The sequence below is a fragment of the Narcine bancroftii genome, chromosome 13 (assembly GCF_036971445.1).
Source record: "Narcine bancroftii isolate sNarBan1 chromosome 13, sNarBan1.hap1, whole genome shotgun sequence".
Classification (NCBI taxonomy): Eukaryota; Metazoa; Chordata; class Chondrichthyes; order Torpediniformes; family Narcinidae; genus Narcine; species Narcine bancroftii.
Window position 1 is genome coordinate 70,218,269 of NC_091481.1, and position 23,905 is coordinate 70,242,173.

The following is a 23,905-nucleotide window of genomic DNA, read 5'->3' on the forward strand; positions in this document are numbered from 1 at the left end:
CTTTACTACTCAATATATTGTGACTTGACCCTGTTGCCTTCTATGCGAGAGGCTTGAGCAGGTTCACCATCCTGCGAATGATGCAGGTCTCGTGCTCCGTCTCAAATGCCTTGCTCCCACCCTGAGATGGAGACTTCAAAGACTTCAAAGCTGCCTGTGAAACATCATTGGAAGTTTTAATTATGAAAGGTGTTGCATAACCAAACATTTTTAATCCTAATGTATGAAATATTTTTGGTTTCAGATGATCTGTTATTAGAGGGTTACAATAACTACCGATTTTTGTCTAATGGTCATGTTACAATTCCTGGACAACAAGACAGAGAGTTGTTTCAGGAGACAATGGAGGCCTTCCGAATTATGGGAATATCTGATGATGAACTGATTGGTATGTATTAATAGATTTAGAAAATGATACACTATAAATACATTGACCAAAGATATTCTTTCTATCAAACTTGTAGTAAGTGGAAAAAATTTTTTTGATTATGAATTTGGGTGATGTGGAGATCTCTGGTAAGATCAGCATATTGAACGTATCTGTAATAGCAGCACAGTTGGTGTAGCAGTTAACACAATGCCTTTACAGCACCAGTGATCGAGACTGGACCAGAATTTGAATCCTGTGCTATCTGTAAGGAGTTTGTACATTCTCTCTGTGATGGAGTCGGTTTTCCTCTGGGCACTCCAGTGTCCTCCCACCATTCAAAATGTACTGGGGGTGAAGGTTAATGGGGTGTAAGTTGGGCAGCACAGACTTGTGGGCCAAAAGGCCTGTTACCATGCTGGACATCTAAATTTTAAAAATTTAATTGCCCTTACCTGTGACTCAACTCATATCTGGCAGGATGAGTTTCTGTGTTAGTTTTGTAATCCTACTAGTTCACATTAAAATGGCCTGACTTGTATGAGAAGTTATGCCCATGTTTTCATCTATATTTTAATTCAGTGATAACTAAATTGTATCTCATTGTTTAACATAACTACCACAATGATTTAATGACTTTCTTTTTCTCTTTGCTTCCCAGCCATGCTAAAGGTTGTTTCTGCAGTTCTTCAATTTGGGAATATTGTTTTCAAGAAGGAACGCAATACTGATCAAGCTTCCATGCCTGATAATACAGGTGAATAAATCGGCGATCAAAAATTGTGCTCTTCACACACATATATATATGTATGTATATATATATATATATATATATACAAGATGATCCCTCCAAAGAGAAACTTGTAGATACTGAACTCACTTCATCTTAGTGTTTGTAATTTTCTGGCGGCAACTTCAATTTTGGAATTTTCGGTTTGAAATTTGTACTTTTGAAAGCACAAACCACCACTTAAAACATTTGCATTTTAAATTGGCCAGAAAGAAAAGCTATTAACCATGTGCCTCAGCATTTTCAAAGTTGCTGTTGATCATATGTAGTTTTGGTTGCGTTTATTTTGGAAGTTGTGTAATCTTGCTAGTTTTCACTTAAAGTATGATCATATTTCATAAAGCTGCAATAATTATTTAGTTTACAGTTTATAGCTGAAGCTGACTTGTTAGATTTTTTCAATTTTGTGCATAATGAATTGTACCCTGTCATACCCGACATTGCTTACTGTGGAAAGATAAAATATTTAAATAGGCAAAGATTAATCAAAAATATGGGAATCTTGAATTTTGGGATGAAGTAACAAGGAGGGTTGATAATCTAATCATTGGGTATATAGATTATAGCTCTCAATGAGGTTTATGAGGGACATGGTAGATGAATAAAAAATAATCTCAAAAGGGAACCAAGGGAAAGTATTCATTTGGATCTAAATTTAGTTCAGTGCAAAGATGTTTTGGTGAATGAAAAGTCTTCTGAAGTGAGGTTTTTGCAGGTTAATACGTGGGCATTTCTTCAGGATGACTTGAATTCTGGTTTTGTGAGTTGTTCATAAGAAATGTGGGAACAGCAGACTTCTATTGGTGAGCCAGGAAATGTTGGTTATATTCCTTTGCTTTCTAGAGACTTGTGATTCTCAATCTTTTATTTTCACTCATATACCACATAAGTGCTCTGTGGTTAATAAGGGATTACTTAAGGTGGTATGTGAATGGAAAGAAAAAGGTTGAGAATCACTGCTATAAATGCTGCATGACCTGCTGAGTTTCTTGAGCACTTTTGTGTATTGCACTACAATCACAGCATCTGTGGACTTTCTTTAACTTCAGTATCTGACGAGGTGTATAGTCTGTATATGAAAATCAAAAGCTGCAGGTGTTGCAAATCTGCAATAAAAAGGAAATGCGGGAGGGAAAAAAAATCCAAGTCAGGTAAGCACCTGTGGAAAGGAAAATGAGCAACATTTCGGATCAGCAATATACAGTGTTGACTGTTTTTCTTTTCTCAGATGCTGCCTAATTTGATTAGTTTTCTGTTTGGGCAGTTTCTATGGGGGGTGATGTATTATTTTAAGGAGGCTTTGAGCACATCCTTGAAATCTCTTACCAATTCGGAGCTTGGAATAGTGAGCCTGTTTCAGGCACCTGATGTCGAGCAATAAGTGACAGAGCCAACAGAGTGCAACGAGGACCTAATGATGGGGAATTCTGGCCTGAGAGACAGCACAGAAGTTAGTTCCCCGATCCTCTCAGTGAATTTTTGATGGACTTTGCAGAGGCAACATTGATGGATCGTTCAAGTGTCTTGAGGTGCTGTACTTAACACAAGCTTCCATGCTATGTATCAATGATTTAAACTAATGTGATATAAATGCAAGATTGTGTGAAGCTTTACCATGTGATTAATAGTGAGAAAGGTGCAGAGCCCAGAAAGGTTTCAGTGTGGCTGGTGAAGTGGAGTGAAATTCAAATGCATTTTGGTGTGGAAGAGTAGAAGGTATTGCATTTGGCAAAGATGGTGAACACAAGGGAGTGCCCAACCATTATAATGCTGAGAATTGTTGAAACAAGGAGCCTTTGGAATAAATTAGATTACTGAAAGTAGCTGAACATGTGGCAAAAAATGCTCAAGGCACTTGGGGCATCCCTTTTTATTTTTATTTTTCAAACCATAGTATTTTACTCCAACTGGAGCAATGGTACATTTCTAGCCACTGTTGTAGGAAATGTGTGATAGCTCTAACGAAGGTGCAGAGAGATTTAATATGTTATGAATAAAAATTGGCCGTGAGTTTGTTTTCTTTAGAATAAAGAACTATCGAGCCCAGAGCAGCTCAAAGAGCTGCCTTCCTTTTACAGAAGTATCAGTGAAACAAAGGGCATAATTTGCAGTAATTAGTAGAGAATTATAGAGTTGTAAAGATTTTGTTCTTCATCAGGGTTTCTGGTGGTCTTGAAAGGGGAAGAAATTAATATAACATATGTGCTTGAACTCAACAACCCTGAAGTTGCTGACTGAAATGCTTTACGTTAATGTGATCAAATGAAAGCTTGATAAAGCATGAGTTAATGGAGAAGATGAACAATGAAGTTGTCTGGATGAATGGGAAAAGTTAAAATAGAAGGGCTTTACGGAAGAATTTAAGCATGGAGCTTTGGTAGTTGAAGGTACTTGATGTGCAAGAGGCTGGAATTGTTGGAACACAGAGAATTTGTGTTACAGGACTGGGGAAATGGTGAATAGACCAATGGTAAGTTGCTTAATTGGATATCTGTATTGATAGCAAACAAGGGTGATTTGGACAGTAATGATTTGGGTGATGAGTTTATAGTAGAAAAATGAGCGGTTATCCAGGAATGTCAGGGTAAGCTTAGTTGACATGGAGTTGGGCATGTTAGAGAAGTACAACTGGGTCATCTTGATAATGTCATACTTGCGAGATGTGAAACTCTCTTCCAGTCCCTGTATTTGAATTCAAGCCAAGTAACATACAATGGTGTATAAATTGGTTACGTTTCCTTCACAGCTGCCCAGAAAGTCTGCCATCTGCTGGGAATCAATGTGACCGACTTCAGCAGGGCCATTCTCACTCCCCGTATTAAAGTTGGCAGGGATTATGTTCAGAAAGCTCAGACCAAAGAGCAAGTGAGTATTTGTATTGTTCCTGTTAGTAGATTTTTAAAAGCTAGAGCAGAGTGGTGGAGTGTTGAAAATAGTTTGTTTCATAGCTACTTAAGCAATTGTGTTCATTTCATTCAGATAAGTTATTGCACCATAAATTTCATTGTTCATGGCCTTTCAAAGTGCATGAACAGAATGATTGCAGTTGAAACAGCATTATTTGGAATCTTGATCAAGCTAAAAACCTGCACAAACAATTTAAAATTGGGGGGACAAACTATGGTGGAACCCTTGCACAGCTTCACTTCAGTAGATTTTTTGGGAGGGGATATCTGACATGAAGCAGTGGTTAGTAGGAGCCATATAAGTTTTAAAATGCTGTAAATATAGCTTGTAAAATATTTATTTTACAAGGGAAGGGTATTTGAAACATGAGGGCTACAATTGCACTATATTTATGGACCTACCTGGAATCTCATGCATTCCATGAGAGACCTCTGGCAGGTGAGCATCAAGGTGTCCATTCCACACAAAAATGGATAAATGAGGCTTCCCACTCTTTGATGCAGTTTATTATTTTGAAAGTTTCTCATCTTTGGTTCCAGCAAGTTTTAAATATTTGAACAATATGAACAACAATGGCTACTGTGAGAACAGCATTGAGAGGTTAGAAATCTGTTATTGGCAGATTTTTAAAAATTTGGGATGAATGAAATTTGTGGTCCTTTTCTGCCAAGTCAAAATGTGTCTGTAAAATGGTTATAGCACAAAAGGAACCCTTATACCCATAGAGTAATCGTGTGACCAGTGAATTTCTTTCCAAGACTGCATAGATTCTGTTACTGTTAGCCATATAGAATTGTATTAAGATTCTCCACCATTCCTGATTTTTAGAATAGGTCGAGTGTGACAAATTATTTTGAAATACTTTTGTTGGGTGGCTTCCACAGTTTTGTGGGTAAGTCAATGGGGAGGAACTTACAGAAGATATAAAACTGCATTGAAATAGATGTAATGTGGCAAGGGAATCTTGATGTCTTAATCGATATCAATATCATATCTTCATTGGATCTTTTGCAATGAACAAAAATGTAAAGCTTGTAATCAGTGATCAAATGTGATGCAACGTATGCTAATTAATCTGCACCTCAGAGTAGTATTCCAAGTTCAATAATGGAAGGTCAAAATTTCACACATTCTGTGACTATCTTTGAGTAGCTTTTGATTGAAAAGATTTTAGTTTGGAGGAACTAGTGTTTTGTATTTTGATTGCCATGGGATTTTAATTTGAATAAAACCATAATAACAAAATAGGGAATCAAATAGAAAGTAGATCACTTGCCTTATCGACCCTCCTGTACCATTCAATTTTATTCTTGCACTAACCATATATTCCTTGATTCCCTTATATTTAAACATAAGTAACTGGATTTCTTTTTCTTTATTCAGGCTGATTTTGCTGTTGAGGCTTTGGCGAAAGCCACTTATGAGCGTCTCTTCCGCTGGCTTGTTATGCGCATCAATAAGGCTCTGGACAGGACCAAGAGGCAGGGTGCTTCCTTTGTGGGCATTCTTGACATTGCTGGCTTTGAGATATTTGAGGTATTTGGCACTGTATACGTATAAAGCTTTAGTAGTTCAAGGTTAGGAGTGGATTGCTTGTTTCAAGACCAAGTTCAATAAAAGTCCTTTGTGGCACTCTTGGAATACATCTTGCCTAATGTAGATTGGAAATTTGAAGTAATTCTCCCTTGTGAATGAAATGAGGCATCTTTACTTCAGAATAAATTGTAGCACCTGCCACCTATGGCGTATCTGTCTTTCCCCATCTAGGATGGGAAAGTGAGAGTCAGTTACTGATGGAAGTGGCACAAAGTTAAAGCTCGTAATAAAGCTTCTGAGTCTTGAGTTCTAAAATAACCCATGTGACTTTGTTTTCATGTATTTTTAAATATTCTTCACTGGAGCCCATTAAAATCTCATAAATGGTAGGCTATTTGGAGTTAAGAGAATTGCTTTTTGTGTTAGGACTGTAATGCCTGTGATTGAATTTTGCAGTAAGCTTTCAAAACTCTTTAATTGGAGAGCTTTGAGACTCCATTCCAATCAAATAATGTTCATTAGTTAGACTACATGTACGATTCTGAATTTCAACATCATCATCCACTCTCTGCTTTGGGATGGTAACATTTGTATCTTAATTGTGACCCAGCCTCCAAACTCTGTTTATAGACCCTTATAAAGGTGACAACCTAGTTACCAATTGCATTCTTACAAGGTGATTTTTCCATAAAGTGAAGTTGTCTCATCTGTGCATGCGACATGAAATGGAGTTGAAGACTTTATTTAAAAAAAATCCATAAATTTTATTCTGCATCTCAAATTTTTGGATAGTACTTTTGTGAATTCAGCAAAGCCAAATTCCTGTTGCCAAAATGGCTATAATTTGGGATTTGCCTGTACACCATCGCCATGGTTTTTCACTTCATGTGGAAGAAGTTGAGAGGGGTACATTGACTTGTTCCATGAAACATTCATGGAATTGTCTGAATTGCAAGGAAGCTTCTGCAGATCACCAGCTTCTCTCCTCCTCACATGATGTCAGTTTTGCTCTGCGTGGGGCAATAGTTGGGTGACGTTCTAAGGGTCTCAAGGGCATATTATTTGCTCGAAGGCAGAGTTTTCAATAGCTGTTATCAAGGCTAGCTGATGGTTCCACCAGCCTTGGTGAGTTCTGAAGAACATTAATCTCCCTGACACAAATGCATCTGCTAAAAACAGCATTTGTAAGAGCAAGCTGTCTTTCTGCAGATCCCACCTTTATTTCCAAAATCCTCCATTTTCCATCTTGCTATTCATATTGTATCTGGCTGTTTAAAAGTGGCACCCACGAGGGCTGTAACTTTATGGTCCAGCAGATTTTACCACTGGGAGCCCATCTATGTATATTATTCTACTGAGATGCATTGCATCACTTGCAATTAACACTATATTCACTGGTTATGATGTGGTGCCTTTCACTGGGAGAGTCCCACCAGGAGTAGTCACTGCTCACGGACCCCATGTGGTGTCCAATAGCACAGTATAGTGGCAGATTGGAATTAATGAGTACCAAACTTGGATCGGTGGCTTGAAAATGTGACACTTCGTTTCAATGATGGTTTGAGCTGACCAAAACTAAGCAGCAAGGTCGACCCATCAAGCATGGTGTATTAATACTTTGATATTTAGCTAACTTTGGCTGTTTTAAGAGTGATTAAACATGCAATACAACATAGGTTGGTGTATGATGCCATATTCCTTTTAAGTAACTTTTTTTGTATTATTTTTAGTTGAACTCTTTTGAGCAATTGTGCATCAATTATACAAATGAAAAGCTGCAACAGCTCTTCAATCACACAATGTTCATCTTGGAACAAGAGGAATACCAGCGAGAAGGAATTGAATGGAACTTCATTGATTTTGGCCTGGACTTGCAGCCTTGCATTGACCTAATTGAAAAATCTGTGAGTTGGTATTCACCTATTGCTTTGACTTGCTCTTTCTTCAAGTATATTGATTTCAATTTTGTTTTTTTTTTTGGCAGGCTAATCCTCCTGGCATCCTGGCTTTGCTTGATGAAGAGTGTTGGTTCCCCAAAGCCACTGATAAAACATTTGTGGAGAAGGTAGTGCAGGAACAGGGAACCCACCCGAAGTTCCAGAAACCTAAACAACTAAAAGACAAGGCTGATTTCTGCATTATACATTATGCAGGAAAGGTAAATTGAGCCAAGGCACCCTTGGGGCTGTATTAATTTAAGGGATCAGTTGTATAATTTCTTGTAATTAAAATTTCAATTTTCATCAAGAAATGTTATCAGTTGCCATATTGCTGAATTATGTTTTCCTTTGTTGTGCTTATTGTGGTCTTATATAGCATAGATGAAGCTATAATATAAACTAGATGTAATTAGGTTTCAACAATTTAAAAAAAAATAAATCAGTCGTTGGTTTGCATCAATATTACGTTTGTATGTGTTTGCAATGCAGGTAGATTACAAAGCAAATGAATGGCTAATGAAGAACATGGACCCCCTAAATGATAACATTGCCACATTGCTGCACCAGTCTTCTGATAAGTTTATTGCTGATCTTTGGAGAGATGGTATGTTAAAATGTGAAATCCAGGCTTTTATTCTATTTGTTTTAATTTAGCTTGATGATTTTTCTTTTCACGGGACACAGCCACTTCTCATGTTTCCTAGCCTCAGGTTGACAATACTATCAAGCATTCATGTATTTAGTTCAGTGTTTCAAGTCATGAGATCTTAAAATTTGAGGTATACCTGATAACTAGGCTTGGGGGGGATCTAGCGTTGCGATAATGTTCTGAAAATGAAAGTGTAATCGAAGACACCAAGTGTTGTATTCGCATGCTGATGAGCAAACCAATTCTCCCCTCCGGTGCCAAGCACGTTTCAATTGCATAGATAAGGAAATTGCAACTAATTTTGGAAATCCATTCCAGAGGAGTTTTTGACAGTGTTTTGGCAGAACATGAAAAGTAAATGTCAATTTAATTATTCCAGATAACCTTACAAAATAGGAGAAAACCTAAAGTAAGTCAGAAAGCAAGAAAAGTCATTGTTCTGTCACATCTGCAGAATATATATTGGTTTTAAATGGTGTATTGGAAATATATATTTTAATTCATATCAACAATAGAAAATATGAATGATGGTACATTTCTTGCAAAACAGTAGGTTTGGTTTATTTTTGTTTTCCACAGCAATTATTGTATTAGAATGTATTAGAACTGCACTCTCATTTGTAGCTCCCCGATTGTCTACCTCTGAGAAATGAAATACTATAGCCTTGAATAATAGCTTCATTTTTTTTAAAGAATGAGAAAGTATTTTTAATATCTTGTGATTCCCTCAGGGAGTCCCTGCTTTACTCAATATCTTCTGAAGATGTAGTTGATGTTGTAATTAGTAAATCATTTACAATTATCTGAGTTGTAAAGGATTAAATCTTGTGTATCTTACAGTTCTAATGGTAATGTAATTTCTTTGAGGGGTCTTGTTGACATCTCTGTGTCTGTTGCAGAAATAAAAAGCTTTCAGCGAGCCTATTTCTATACACGCTTTCCTATTCTACATCTAGAACCAGGTGACGTGAGAGAGAAGGCTGTGATCTCGTTGCTTCTGAGAATCGCCTGCTTTGACTGTTCATCTTTCTTCTCCATTCCTGCTTGTTTTTTTTGCTTTAGGTTAATGAAACTCACCAATTTCAACAGTGCCTCATCTTGTATTGCAGTAATGAAATCTGTTCCACCAACGTAAGCAAAATGCACTTGTGTGGAAAAAGTTGAAATTAATCATAAATATTGATATAATCCAGCACAAGGAATATTTTTCTGCATTCAATAATGAGATTTGATAAGTATAACGATTGGATTTTGGTAGGACAAATTAAGATATGCAAATTTTACTTTGGAGTCCTTTATCCTAGTAGTTTTCCAAGCAAATTGAGGGCTTTTATAATTTGTAATTTGTCTTTCGACATATTTAAAAGTATATAGGCTTCAGATTTACACTTTCTTCCATATTTTACCATGCTCTTTGCCAGAGATTTTATTAGCAGTCCAGGATACACTGGCAGATCTTCCAAACTGTCTGAGCTAAGTTCCAGTTTTTAAGACGTGCCTTTTTCAAAGATTGGAGCTTTCTGCTTCTGTATTCATAACCTTGCTTGAGTAAAATCAGAAGCAGGTATATGCCCCTGGCTTTTTGTCATTCAATAGGATCATGGCTTTTACTTCAGCACAACTTCCCTGCATAAATCCCTTTCCCTTAATTGGCAGATCACCTTGCTAACCCTCTTTAGTCATAGCTATTTTTATGAAATTAAAGATCCAATTGATCATTAAGAATGTAGAATTATAGTCATGATTTCTTTTATTTAAAGTATGATTTACCAAAAACATGCTGATTCATATCATTAATACTAACATTTTAAAATCTCCTTCATTTATTATATTTTTAACTGTCGAGCAGTAGGATCATCTCGGCATCATCAATTCTTTGATGCTAGATGCATTTTTGAATCTTAAACTGGCTGTTTGATAGCATTTGTAATTGACACAAAACTGATCAGAAATAACTTTTTAACGAGGTTTCTAGGGCGGATAATGCCCTCAGAGTTTAAAGATTTAAATTGCCCACAAGTGAAACGTTGAGTCGAGCTGAGAAAATTGGAGATGATCTGCTTAGCTACTTTCCCATTGGCTTGAGTGAAAATGGGAAGTAGCTCCCAATGAACTAATTTTCCTTTTTCCATCAAAGCAAGTTTTACTTATTATCATGAACAAGTTGAAGGTTCCTTGTAAAAATATTAACATTTTGGTTGGGTTGGTGCATTCTTGAAAATAAAATCAAAATATCATCAGTTTCAAAATATGCTTTCAGTTTTCCGCACATAGCATTTATCTGCCTTGCAGTTGCCAAACCTAGTCAGTCGAACCTAATAACTGAACACTTCAGCTGTAATTTTTATGATTAAAATAACCATTTTTCCATTCCATTCTCTGCTATCACTTTGGAACATCAATTCCTTCCCCTCAAAAGATTAAGCTGATAGTCTATGATTAGTAGGGATTTTGATTTGAGCAGAAATCTAAATTTTCAAGCTGTCAGATTATAAATTCATCAAATTCCTGTGGAAAACAAACTAAGGTTGTGATGGAAATTCTCCTTGTATAGAATATGCATGACAGCCCTATAAGAACATAATGTAGTAGGGCAGAAATCGGCCACCTGGCCTGGAGGGTTCTCTGCCATTCAGTAAGATCATGACTGAACTGGCTGTTGACTCAGTTCCACTGACCTAACTTTTCCCTAAAAATCTATCTAACTCTGTGTTAAATGCAATGGTGCCTTTTTTTTTGTGGTTAATTATGATATGTATAGCTGAGAAGTAGAAATATTATGCATTCCCCTGAGAAGTTTATCATCTTGTAGTTTAAAAGAAATTGCTCATTTTTGTCACCTTGGACTACTGTTTTTGTAAACTGAAATTGCATTTTATTTTATCCACTCCCTTGATCAAAATGATAGAAAATTGTACACAAAGCATTATTGAGCAGAAAAACCTTGATGTCCATAAACAGTAAATACACGTCACTAAGATTGCATGCCATTTTGGAAATTTAACACAAGATATCAATTACTTGGATTTGCAGACAAGAATAAAATTTAAAAAATTGAGATCATGCTGAAACTTCAAATAATTAATTGGATCTTTGCTAGAATAAACTTGAGGAAAGATACAAAGGATAAAGAGGTTGCTTACCAGGATTGACCAGGTTGATTCCAGAAGTGAATGTTCACCAAGTTGATTCTGGAAATGAATGGATAATCATATGAGGAGTGATTGAGTAGCCTGGAGTTTAGTAGGATGTGGGAGGTGAATCATGGAAAGACATAAAATATGAAAGGAATAGGTGTTAGCTGGGAGATTGTTTTCACTGGCATGTGAGACTAGAACTGGAGGACAAAGCCTTAGCATTAAAGAGTGTTAATTTAAGGAAGGTAAGGAACTGCTTTTTGAAAATGGTGTCTCTGGAATTCTCTGCCCAAGGAAGAGGGAGAGATTGCTCATTACATGTCTTCAAGACAGACTTTTGAAGAATAGGGGAATGGGCAGGTAGCTGGAGCTGAATCCACTGCCAGATCAGCCATGATCTTATTGAATGGCATAGCAGGCTCCACAGGCCAGATATCCTAACACCTGCTCTGATTTCTTATGTACCGGGGTTTCAGTTTTGTTTTTGGCTTGGGATAAACTAAATTATTTCTGAGGTTTTAACTTGGAGGGAAGTACAGTTCTTTGATAAGTAAAGTCACCAGAAGTCATAATTTTTTGCTAATGACGACATTTTAAAGGAAGATGGGTTTTTTAAAACTAAGACCTGTTGGACTTGAATATCTGCAAAATGGTTTGAACATAATTTTAATATTGCTGGATAGGTATTGAAGGAGAAAGCATTTGCATGATTCTGGACAAAAAGTAGAGATGTGGCATGTACATGCTTAGTCAAGACCCCAGTATCAATCACCCAGTGCAGGCATAATTGGTTGAAAGGCCTGTTTGTGTTTCCATCTCCAAGTTGTCTCATTGATGAAAGATTCTTGGTGTAAGCAGACAAGGAAAAAAAATTGAGCTCTTAACAAGGGTTGGCACAAAAAATGCTGGAGAAACTCAGCAAGTCATGCAGAATTCTTTGTGGCAAAGATAACAATATATAACCAATGTTTTGGGCCTGAGCTCTTCATCTGTCTGCAGCAATAGTGGGGATCTCCCAGTGACCAACCATTTCAATTCTTCACCGCCCCACTCCTGCGCCATCATGTCTGACCCTGTTCTTGTGGAAGAAATTGGAAGAACACCTAGTATTCTGTCTGGGCACTCTCCAAGCAGATGGCATTAACATCAACCTCCAGTTTCTGTTAGGCCAGTCTCCTGTTGCTGTCTCTTCTCCATCCCTGTGTCTCCTTTCCCCCAGCTCTCCACCCCTTCCCTCTCCATTCTGATATCTTTCTTTTCTACATAAAGAACATTATGTGACTTGCTGAGTCTCTCCAGCACTTTTATGTAAGCTACAATCACTACATCTGCAGATTTTCTTGTTTAACTCTACAAAAAGGTTGAGGACATCTAATAAATTTTTTGAGAATGTTTAAGATGGTTTAATGCAGTGGATGCTACATAGCAAAAGATTTTTTAAAAATAGCAATGGGAATTGTGATTTAGATGACTAAAGGATTTTAAAAAATTATGATGCAAGTTTCTCAGGGGGTTGGAGATTTTGACTGCTGTGGGTATTGAGATTTGCTTTTGCTGTTCTTGTGCTTGATTGTAGGAAATATCCAATTAAAGAAAGAATCCATTGGGAGACATCTGCAAGTTCCTGTAGTCACATTTATTCTTAGCATCACCAACAGCTGTATTGTTTGAGATTCCTTGGGCGGGCAATAGTCTCCTATCAAACAAACCTCTGATTATGTTCAGTGTGGACTTGCACTGTTTATCCAGAAATGCATAGAAATTCCAGCTATAATGTAATTTGTTTATCCCACATGGGTGTTGAAACTTTTTTTTATTTACACTTTTCACTTATTTCGTATGGTACTGTGGCATCCTTGACAGAAATGCCATCGGTTGCAGATAATTTTTATTTAATTAACCATTTGATGGTTTACTATTCACTGCTTGAAACTGGTGCTGCCTTCTCTTTGAAGAAGTAAACTTTCCTTTCACCTTGCCCAGTTCTTAACACACTTCCTGGTTGTTGGTATTCTGTAAATATGCATGATGTATCTGTGTCTTAAACTTTCTCACTTAACCATCCCCAGCTTGCAAACAAAAGCATTAAAGTCAGCTTAATACATGATCTGTTTTGATCTGTCACACAGATAATAACAAAGTGCATGGATAATATTTCTACCATTTTTGTATAACAATTTGCATGATCAACGTTTGACCAAAGTACTGATTGTATCTCGGCATGTTTTGGATGGATATTGACATTAATGAATGGACTGTTTTGGCCATGCTGTCTGCATCAAACATCCAGGGCCTGATGCAGCATAACTCTCCGCAGAATATGGTCTCTATCCAGTTTTAACTGCATTACAAAATTCTATTAAATGGAATATTTCCATATCCTTGCTCAGTTGTATAATATGAGCACAAATGAATGTAGTAAAATGTTGTTAGTGGATTTGTTACAGTTGCTAACTGGTTAAAACATGGAACAGGCCCTTTGGCCCTCAATCTATGCTGAACATAATGTCCAAATCAAACTAAAACTCTGCTTGCAGATGATAGATAATCCTCCATTCCCTTCAAATTCATGTCTATTTAGATGCTACTGAAATACTGCTATAGTATCTGTTCCCACTAGTTCTGGCAGCTTGTTGCAGGCACCCACCGCTATCTGTGTAAAGAAAAAAATTGCCTGCACATCATCTTCATATTTGCCCCTCTGCGTCCTATGATCCAGAGAAAACAACCTGTCTATCCAATCTCTCTCCCCGCAACTTGTATAATCATAGAATAGAAAGTAGATGTAGCACCAGGGCATTCTGCCCTTTGTACATGAACCACCATTCAACATCTTCATAGCCAATTCTACAGCTTTAGAACCTGATTCCTCCTTTCTCTCCATTAATCTTTTTGGCCAATAGAACCACATGCAACTCTTTTGAATATGAACTGGCTTACTTTCTGTGGTAGGGAATTCCACAAGTTCACAATTTTGAATAAGTTTCTCATCTCAGTCCTAAATAGCTTACCCTGATCCTTGAAATGAGATCACTAGTTCTGGATTTTCTCGTCACTGGGATCATTCTTCCTGCATTTAACTAGTCAAGTCAGAATCTTGCCTCTTTCAGTGATATCCCTTCACAGTCTAAATTCCAAGGAGCATCACCCTTGACTATCCAGTCTTTATTTGTCAGTCTTGCCATTCCAGGAATCAGTCTGGTGACCCTTTGTTCCATTCCCTCAATAATAACATTCTTCTTCCAGTTAAGAGACCAAAACAATACACCATGATCTGCAGAAAGACAGGACTCCATCAAGAAGCATCAAGCCACTCTCATGCACATTCACTGACCTAATTTCCCTCCCACAGCTTCTAACCTTATTGTTTCTCAACCCTGCACTGCCCGGTTCTTTCTTTTACTTCAGATTTACAAACCCAGTTGTCTCAGTAGACCTATTGTTCCCATGTGCTCGTGCCCCATTGAATGGATAGACCCCCCCTGGTCTAGTCACTTTCTACCTCCATTTGTGAAACATGCTCTCCATCACTCAGCTGCTTCATTTTAGCTATGGTCATCCAATCTCTATGCACCTCCATCCACCATTACTTTGTTTTTTTCCTCAATAACAGACCCTTCCTCACCCCCAATAAGCTCCTTTGGCTCACCTCACTTTCTCCAGATCAAAGGGGCAGCTGTGGATACCCACAAAGGTGTCAACTAGATCCACCTTTTTCTTGACTGTGGAGCAATTCATGCCGCAAGCCTAGGCACGCAAGGTGCCTCAACTGACAGTGGTGCCTCCTGTACCCACAATGAGCTTGTCAACTTTATCCACTTTGCTAACTTTCACCTAATCCTCAAATTCACTTGGTCAATCTCTTACCACACGCTTCCCAGTCTTGATCTCTGTCTGCAAAATGGGAGAAAATTAGAAAAAGCTACCAATTCCCACACTTGCCTTGACTACCTCTTCACACCCTGTCCCTTTAAGGTTTCTATACCTTTCAATTTATCTGTCTCCATTGTAACTGCTTCTAGGGTGAGGTCTTCCATTCCAGAAAATCTGAGATGTCCTCCTTCAAAAAAAAGTGACTTTCCCTCTACTGCCATTAACTCAGCCCTTGCCCACATCTTCTCTATTTTCCCCCGACTCCCTCTGCCCCAAGATTCAACAAGGACAGGATTCTCCTTGTCCTTACCTCCACCCCACCAGCCTCAGCATATTATCCTCCGTGATTTGTGCTATCTTCAAAAGAAGACCGTTTCATTGAGCACTTTCACTCTGTTTGCTGCAATAATGCAAACCTTGCAGTGGCCAACCATTTTAATTCCACAAAATATTCCCATGCTGAAATGTCTATCCATGGCCTCATACTACCAAACTAAGGCTATCTTCATACTGGAGGAACAATATTGCATCTGCCCTCTCTCTAACAGACTGTATTAGTGCCAACCTCCTATTTTAATTTTTAACTTAATCATCCAGCATGGTACAAGGCCCTTTCAGCCCACGACCCCTTTCCGCCCAAGTACACCCAATTGACCTCCACCCTAGTAGATTTTGAACGGTGGGAGAAAACCAGAGCGCCCGGAGGAAACGCTGGCAGACATGGGGAGAATGTACAAAGTCGGTACAGACAGCATGGGATTGAATCCCAGTTGCTGGGGTTGTAACCATGAGGCCCTACACATACATTTTCAGTTACATCCCTCCCCAGTCTCTTTGCCCATTCTTCTGTCTCCTTTCCTCTAGTGCCCTGTCCTCTTCCCTTCATTCAGAGAGCTACCCCTTCCCCAATCATCTCAATTCTTTTCACTTTTACCCTCCCACCAATAGCCTGTGTGGCTTCCCCTTTCCTCCTCTCCTTACCCATTTCCATATTTTTATTCGGGTGAATGCCTGCTTTTTCTCATTCCTTGACGAAGGGCTCAGGCCAAAAAATTGGTTACCCTTTACTTCGTATAGATGCTATGTGACCTGCTGAGTTTCTCCATTACAGAAAGACTTCCCTGCTTCTGAAATCCAACATTTTGCTTTCTTCTCCAGCTGCTGTACCTGCATTCCAACCTTCAACGAGTGATCCACCATGATACCCACGGTTTGCTACCCCTTGTCTTTTCCTAATTTGTCACCATTCAGATAATTTGCCTTCCTATAATTGCCCTCTAAACCAGGCAGCTTTCAGGTAAACCTTTACCTTTTCCAAAGCCTCCACATTCTTCCTATAGCAGAGTGACCAGAATTGCCAACAGTATTTCAAGTATGGCATAACCAATGTTTTCTTAACTACAATGCGACTTACTTACTTTTGTACTCAATGAAGGCAAGCATACTATATACTTTTATCTGCTACATGGCCACTCTTAGGGAGCTATGAACCTCAACCCCCCCCCAGATCATTCTCCACATTAATGTTTTTAAGAATCCTGGCATTAGCTATATGCTGTATATATTCCCCTTGTCTTCCCAAGGTGCAGACAACACACTTGTAAAACTTCATCTGCCCTTCTTTTGCCTCATATCTGTTTCTACCTATATCCTGTTTTATTCATTGATGACCAACAACACTGTATTTTTTGCATCATCTGCATCTTCCCAACCAACCCACTATGACACATCCAAGTTGTGAAAAACAACACCACTGGTCATGGACCTCCACCCACTAGCCTCACTTGTATTGGATAGCCATTTCCATATCCAAACTATCCATTCACTGTGGATCCTATGCACGTGTACCTTCTGGATCACCTTGTCAAATGCCTGAAGTCCACATGGACAGCATCCAGAGTCCAACCCTTGTAAGCCATTTTTTTCCTAAAACATCTCAATCAAATTGGTAAGATGTGACCTCCGCTGCACAAAGGCCATGTTGACTCTCCCTAACCTGGCCATAACTTTTCAAATAAGTGTAAGTCCTATCCCGAAGTATCCACTCCTTTAATTTTCCTACCATTGATGTGAGGTTTGCAGGCCATATATCGTCAGGAATATTACTATTTCCTTTCTTGAATTACGGTATAACATTTTACTCGTGAGGATGGAAATATTGTCATCAAGGCCTCAGCAATTTCCTCACATGCCTCTTTCAATAATCTGGAATGTATCCCATCATGTCCTATGAATTTGTAGATTTAATGTTCCTCTAAAGAGAGAATCCCACCTCTTGATCTCAAAATACCCTCTAATGCATTTGCATTCTCCACATTATGCTCCTTATCATTTTTTCTTCATGTCTTTCTCCATAGTGACTATTAGTGCAAAATATTCATGATCTCACCCACTTTGATTCCAAAAATAAGTTCCCTCCTTTGACCTTGAGTGATTCTGTCATTTGCCTGGTCATCATGTTCTTTTTAATGTAATTATAAATAGCCTTGGGATGCTTTTTTTCTAGTTTGCCAGGATTATTTCATGACCTCTTTTGGCCTTTAATGCCTTGCTTGAGTTCTTTCTGAAAAGTTAATGTATTTCCAGGAGAATTAATTAACTGAAGTAATCTATTTTAATTTTGTATTATTGGACTGTGATATTTCACGGTCAGCTTTTATTGTGACCTGTGTAGTGGACTTGTTTTAATTGCCTAAGTAGATTTTCTGATTTTTCCATGTTAAATTTGCCTGCCATTCTTTCATCCAGTCCCCGTGGAATACTTACTGTAGCTGAGCAACTCATCATCTTATTACCAGCTAACATTTCATACATTTTTGTTAATTATTTCTTTAAATAAATATTTCTCTTCCCAAAATAACCAACATTTTTTTGTTGTTGCATGAATTAAAATTTAAGTGGGAAGAGCATTTGTGCAGGAGAAAGAATTTAAAGATTGCTCATTTAATTAATATTTAATAATATCTACTTTTTAAAAAAGTATTTCTTGCATTTTTTTTAATTTTTTTTTAAATTTTTTATTTTTCACACCATAAATCACAATAGCCATGATATACACTTTTTCTTTTCCACACATTTACAGTGACTTTTTCTCCCTCCCCCCTCCCTCCTCCCAAGCCACCCCCCCACCCCCCCCCCCTCTCATCCATTTTAGGTATACAATCTAGGTTGCATTAATTCAGTTAGACAATGTTGTCATTCAACAAAAATACACCAGAAATTCTACTGAGTCCATTCTTTTCTTTTCTTCTCCTTCCATCAATTTAGGTAATGTTTGTTCCCGGTAGGTTTTCGCTATTGTATTTAATGTAAGGCTCCCATACTTGTTCGAATATTTCAATATTATTTCTTAAACTATATGTTATTTTTTCTAATGGAATACATTTATTCATTTCTATATACCATTGTTGTATTTTCAAATTATCTTCCAATTTCCAGGTTGACATAATACATTTTTTTGCTACGGCTAGGGCTATCTTGACAAATCTTTTTTGTGCATCTTCCAAGTCAATTCCAAATTCTTTATTTTTTATGTTACTTAGGAGAAAGATCTCTGGATTCTTTGGTATATTGTTTTCTGTTATTTTATTTAATATCTGATTGAGATCATCCCAAAATTTTTCTACTCTCTCACATGTCCAGATTGCATGAATTGTTGTTCCCCTTTCTTTTTTACATCGAAAACATCTATCAGATACTGTTGGGTCCCATTTATTTAACTTTTGCGGTGTAATGTATAGTCTGTGTAACCAATTATATTGTATCATACGCAGCCTCGTATTTATTGTATTTCTCATCGTTCCAGAGCATAACTTCTCCCATGTTTCCTTTTTTATCTTTATATTTAAATCTTGTTCCCATTTTTGTTTAGTTTTACCATTTGTTTCCTCATTCTCCTTTTCTTGCAGTTTAATATACATATTTTTTATAAATCTTTTGATTAACATTGTATCTGTAATCACATATTCAAGGTTACTTCCCTCTGGTAAACTCAAGTTGCTTCCTAATTTATCTTTCAAGTAGGATCTCAGTTGGTAATATGCCAGCGCTGTATCTCCAGTTATATTGTACTTATCTCTCATTTGTTCAAAGGATAAGAATCTACTTCCTGAAAAACAATTTTCTATTCTTTTAATCCCTTTTTTTTCCCATTTTCTAAAGGCAAGGTTGTCTATTGTCAAAGGGAGTAGCTTATTTTGCGTCAATATTAGTTTTGGTATTTGGTAATTTATTTTATTTCTTTCTACATGAATCTTCTTCCATATATTGAGGAGATGGTGTAATACTGGAGAAGTTCTATGTTGTACCAATTTTTCGTCCCATTTATATAATATGTGTTCAGGTATCTTTTCCCCTATTTTATCTAATTCTAGTCTCGTCCAGTCTGGTTTTTCCCTTGTTTGATAAAAATCTGATAGGTACCTTAATTGTGCGGCTCTATAATAATTTTTGAAGTTTGGCAATTGTAAGCCTCCTTGTTTATACCATTCTGTTAATTTATCTAGTGCTATCCTCGGTTTCCCCCCTCTCCATAAAAATCTCCTTATTATTTTCTTTAACTCTTTGAAGAATTTTTCTGTCAGTTGTATTGGCAATGCCTGAAATAAGTATAGTATCCTTGGAAAAATGTTCATTTTAATACAGTTTATCCTTCCTATCAGTGTTAGTGGTAGCTCTTTCCAATGCTCTAAATCGTCCTGTAATTTTTTCATTAGTGGATTGTAATTGAGTTTATATAATTGGCCTAGATTTTTGTTTATTTGCACACCTAGGTATCTTATTGCCTGCGTTTGCCATCTGAATGGGGATTCCTCCTTAAATTTTGAGAAATCCGCGTTATTCATAGGCATTGCTTCACTTTTATTTACGTTTATCTTGTATCCCGACACTTCTCCATATTCCTTCAATTTCTTATATAGTTCTTTTATTGATAGTTCTGGTTCTGTTAAGTACACTATCACATCATCCGCAAACAGACTGATTTTATATTCCCTGTCTTTTATTTTTATTCCTTTTATATTATTATCTCTTCTTATCGATTCTGCTAGTGGTTCTATAGCTAGCGCAAACAATAATGGTGATAGTGGGCATCCCTGCCGCGTTGACCTGCTTAAGTTAAATTGCTTTGATACATGTCCATTTACTGTCACTTTCGCTAACGGTCCCTTATATAATGCTTTAATCCAATTAATATACTTCTCCGGTAAACTGAATTTTTGCAATACTTTGAACAAGTAATTCCATTCTACTCTGTCGAAGGCCTTCTCTGCGTCTAAAGCAACTGCTACTGCCGGTGCTTTATTTCCTTCTACTGCATGAATTAAGTTAATAAATTTACAAATATTGTCTGTTGTGCGTCTTTTTTTGATAAATCCAGTTTGGTCTAAATTTACCATTTTCGGTACCTGTTCTGCTAATCTGTTTGCTAATAGTTTAGCTATTATCTTATAATCTGTGTTTAGCAGAGATATTGGTCTATATGACGCTGGTGAGAGTGGATCTTTCCCTTGTTTTAGTATCACTGTAATTATTGCTGTTTTACATGAATCTGGTAAGTTTTGTGTCTCATCAATCTGGTTGATTACATCCAGGAGGGGCGGTATTATTAGGTCTTTAAATGTTTTGTAGAATTCTATTGGGAGTCCATCCTCTCCTGGTGTCTTATTATTTGGTAAATTTTTTATTATCTCTTGTATTTCTACTGTTCCAAATGGTTCTGTTAATTTATTTTGTTCCTCTATTTGTAGTTTTGGTAGTTCAATTTTAGTCAAAAATTCATCTATTTTCCCTTCTTTCCCTTCGTTTTCGGTTCGGTATAATTGTTCATAGAATTCTCTGAAGTTTTCCTTAATTTCTTTTGGATTATATGTAATTTGTTTGTCTTTTTTCCTTGTTGCCCATACCATTTTCTTAGTTTGCTCTGTCTTAAGCTGCCATGCTAGGATTTTGTGTGTTTTTTCCCCTAGTTCATAATATTTCTGTTTTGTCTTCATTATATTCTTCTCCACCTTATATGTTTGTAATGTTTCATATTTTATTTTTTTATCCGCCAATTCTCTTCTTTTGGTTGTATCTTCCTTTATTGCTAATTTTTTTTCTATGTTTATTATTTCCCTTTCCAACTGCTCTGTTTCCTGATTATAGTCCTTCTTCATCTTGGTTGCATAACTTATTATTTGCCCTCTAATGAATGCTTTCATTGCGTCCCATAGTATAAACTTATCTTCCACTGATTCCGTATTTACTTCAAAGTACATTTTTAATTGTTTTTCAATAAATTCTCTAAAATCCTGTCTTTTAAGTAGCATGGGGTTTAATCTCCATCTATACATTCTTGGAGGGATGTCCTCTAGCTCTATTGCCAATAACAGGGGTGAGTGGTCCGATAATAGTCTAGCTTTATATTCCGTTTTCCTAACTCTCCCTTGAATGTGGGCTGATAACAGGAATAGGTCTATCCTTGAGTATGTTTTATGTCTAGTCGAGTAGTATGAGTATTCCTTTTCTTTTGGGTTTTGTTTCCTCCATATGTCCACAAGTTTCATTTCTTGCATTGATTTAATTATAAATTTGGTTACTTTGTTCTTCCTGTTAATTTTTTTCCCCGTTTTATCCATATTTGGATCCAAATTCAGATTGAAATCCCCTCCTATTAGTATGTTCCCTTGCGTATTAGCTACCTTCAAAAAGATATCTTGCATAAACTTTTGATCTTCTTCGTTAGGTGAATATATATTAAGTAGATTCCAAAGCTCTGAATATATCTGACATTTTATCATAACATATCTCCCTGCTGGATCTATTATTTCCTCTTCTATTTTAAATGGCACATTTTTGCTAATTAATATAGCCACTCCTCTTGCTTTTGAATTATACGATGCTGCTGTTACATGTCCTACCCAATCTCTCTTTAATTTCTTGTGCTCCAATTCAGTTAAGTGTGTTTCTTGGACAAATGCTATATCTATTTTTTCCTTTTTCAGTAAATTTAGTAGTTATTTCTTGCGTTTCTCATGTTAATTGTTAAACCAGGTCCCTGTCTGCTGAGCTAGATGTATGTTTCCTTGGCATTATTTTGAAGACTAATATTGATTTATCCCAGGCTTCAACTCGATTCATTTTTCAATCAACTTAATTTTTTAAAAATTAATAAAAAACATTCTGGCCATTATCATAGGACTCTGTTGGCCCTTGTATGCAAATTTGCTGCAGCATTTCCTGCATTACCACAGTGACTACAGTTCAAAAATATTTTTATTAACCATAAAATACCTTGGGATGTACTCTTGAATTTGTTTCTGTCTCCTCTCAAATCCATTCAAGTGAAATCCTTGTTTTGAAATATCACCTGTGTAGGTTAAATCAAAATTGTTCTGTCTGAAAATCTTGCAACTCCTCAATTCATTCCAAATTATTGGCCCTCTTCAGCTTTTCATCCCTTTATTATAGTTAACCAGCTTGCATTAATTCCTTTCACAGTGGATCGTATTGTTGGATTGGATCAGGTTGTCGAAATGTCCCATTCAGCATTACCTGGTGCATTCAAAACCAAAAGGGGCATGTTCCGCACCGTCAGTCAACTTTATAAGGAGCAACTTTCCAAACTTATGGCCACACTACGGAATACCAACCCCAATTTTGTCCGCTGTATTATTCCAAACCATGAGAAAAAGGTGAGTACTATGTTCCTTTGCCAGTACCATTTCATTGAGTATTGATGTATTCAGTGGTTCTCAAAGTAAGCTGCCATCATATCAAATTTTGATGGGTATCAGAGGAATTCTCGAGAGTCCACTTTCAGTAACAAGTTTATATTTGGGGATTGAAATGCCAGGAACAACTCAGACTAGAACAGTTTGAGATTCTCACTTGAGGCAAACTTAAAAAAAAACCATCCTTGGAAAGCCTTGAAGGTTTATGTAATATCTAGTAATATGGAATAATTATTTTGATCTCTCCCTCACTGGAATCATTTTGTCATTTTTTTTTGTCATATCTATTGAAGTAGGCCATTTGACCAATTGAATCTATGCTGGTGGTCAGAACAATACTTCTAGTTCCCTGTAACCCACACATGCCCATCAACTTCCTCTAATTTTATTGCTACATACCAATACCGGGAATAATTACAAGTAACAAATTGGCAACGAGCGCGTCTTTAGGATGTGTGAGAAAATCAAAATATCTTGGGGAAATACATGCGGAGAATGTACTGACGGCATACGGATAACTCTGTCAGGCCCCAGCATTATCTGGTGTGCCATTGTGCCAAAGTAGTTGGTTGCAATGAGGGAATGATGCTTTTTTTGGATGTGAGATTGTCTCCACCACTACTACCCAACTATACTGTTTAGATTAATCCTTAAAGCAACAAAGAAAAAATTATGCTAGTAACCTAATTGATGTCTCCATCTGCCTCCATTTGCATGAGGGAAGCTTCAAAGAGTTTACTTTTAGGACATTCATGTTTCACTCCTTTCATGAAAGTCCGCAGACACCGTGATTGTCGTTAAAACACGGTGCTGGAGAAACTCAGCAGGTCACACAGTGCACTTTATAAAGCAAAGATAAAGATACAAAAATGTTTCAGGCTCAAGAGTTGGTTACTGTATATTTCAACCTATAAGATGACCTTCAGATAAGAATGGTCCCCATTTTCAGCCTCATTTTCATGGTTTTACTATGTATCGGGTGTATAAGACAATG

At 37.0% G+C, this 23,905-nt stretch overlaps 1 protein-coding gene across 2 annotated transcripts in view; it reads left to right on the forward strand.

The window, feature by feature from the left end:
* LOC138748972 (myosin-9-like) overlaps positions 1-23,905 on the forward strand; it is a 135,152-nt gene that overhangs the window by 61,197 nt on the left and 50,050 nt on the right. For both annotated transcript variants that reach the window (XM_069909951.1, XM_069909952.1), the window contains 8 exons: positions 245-388; positions 1,029-1,124; positions 3,904-4,022; positions 5,448-5,600; positions 7,331-7,504; positions 7,585-7,758; positions 8,030-8,144; positions 22,679-22,872. In XM_069909951.1, the coding sequence (XP_069766052.1) occupies positions 245-388; positions 1,029-1,124; positions 3,904-4,022; positions 5,448-5,600; positions 7,331-7,504; positions 7,585-7,758; positions 8,030-8,144; positions 22,679-22,872 (1,169 nt within the window). The remainder of the gene's footprint in view (positions 1-244; positions 389-1,028; positions 1,125-3,903; positions 4,023-5,447; positions 5,601-7,330; positions 7,505-7,584; positions 7,759-8,029; positions 8,145-22,678; positions 22,873-23,905) is intronic.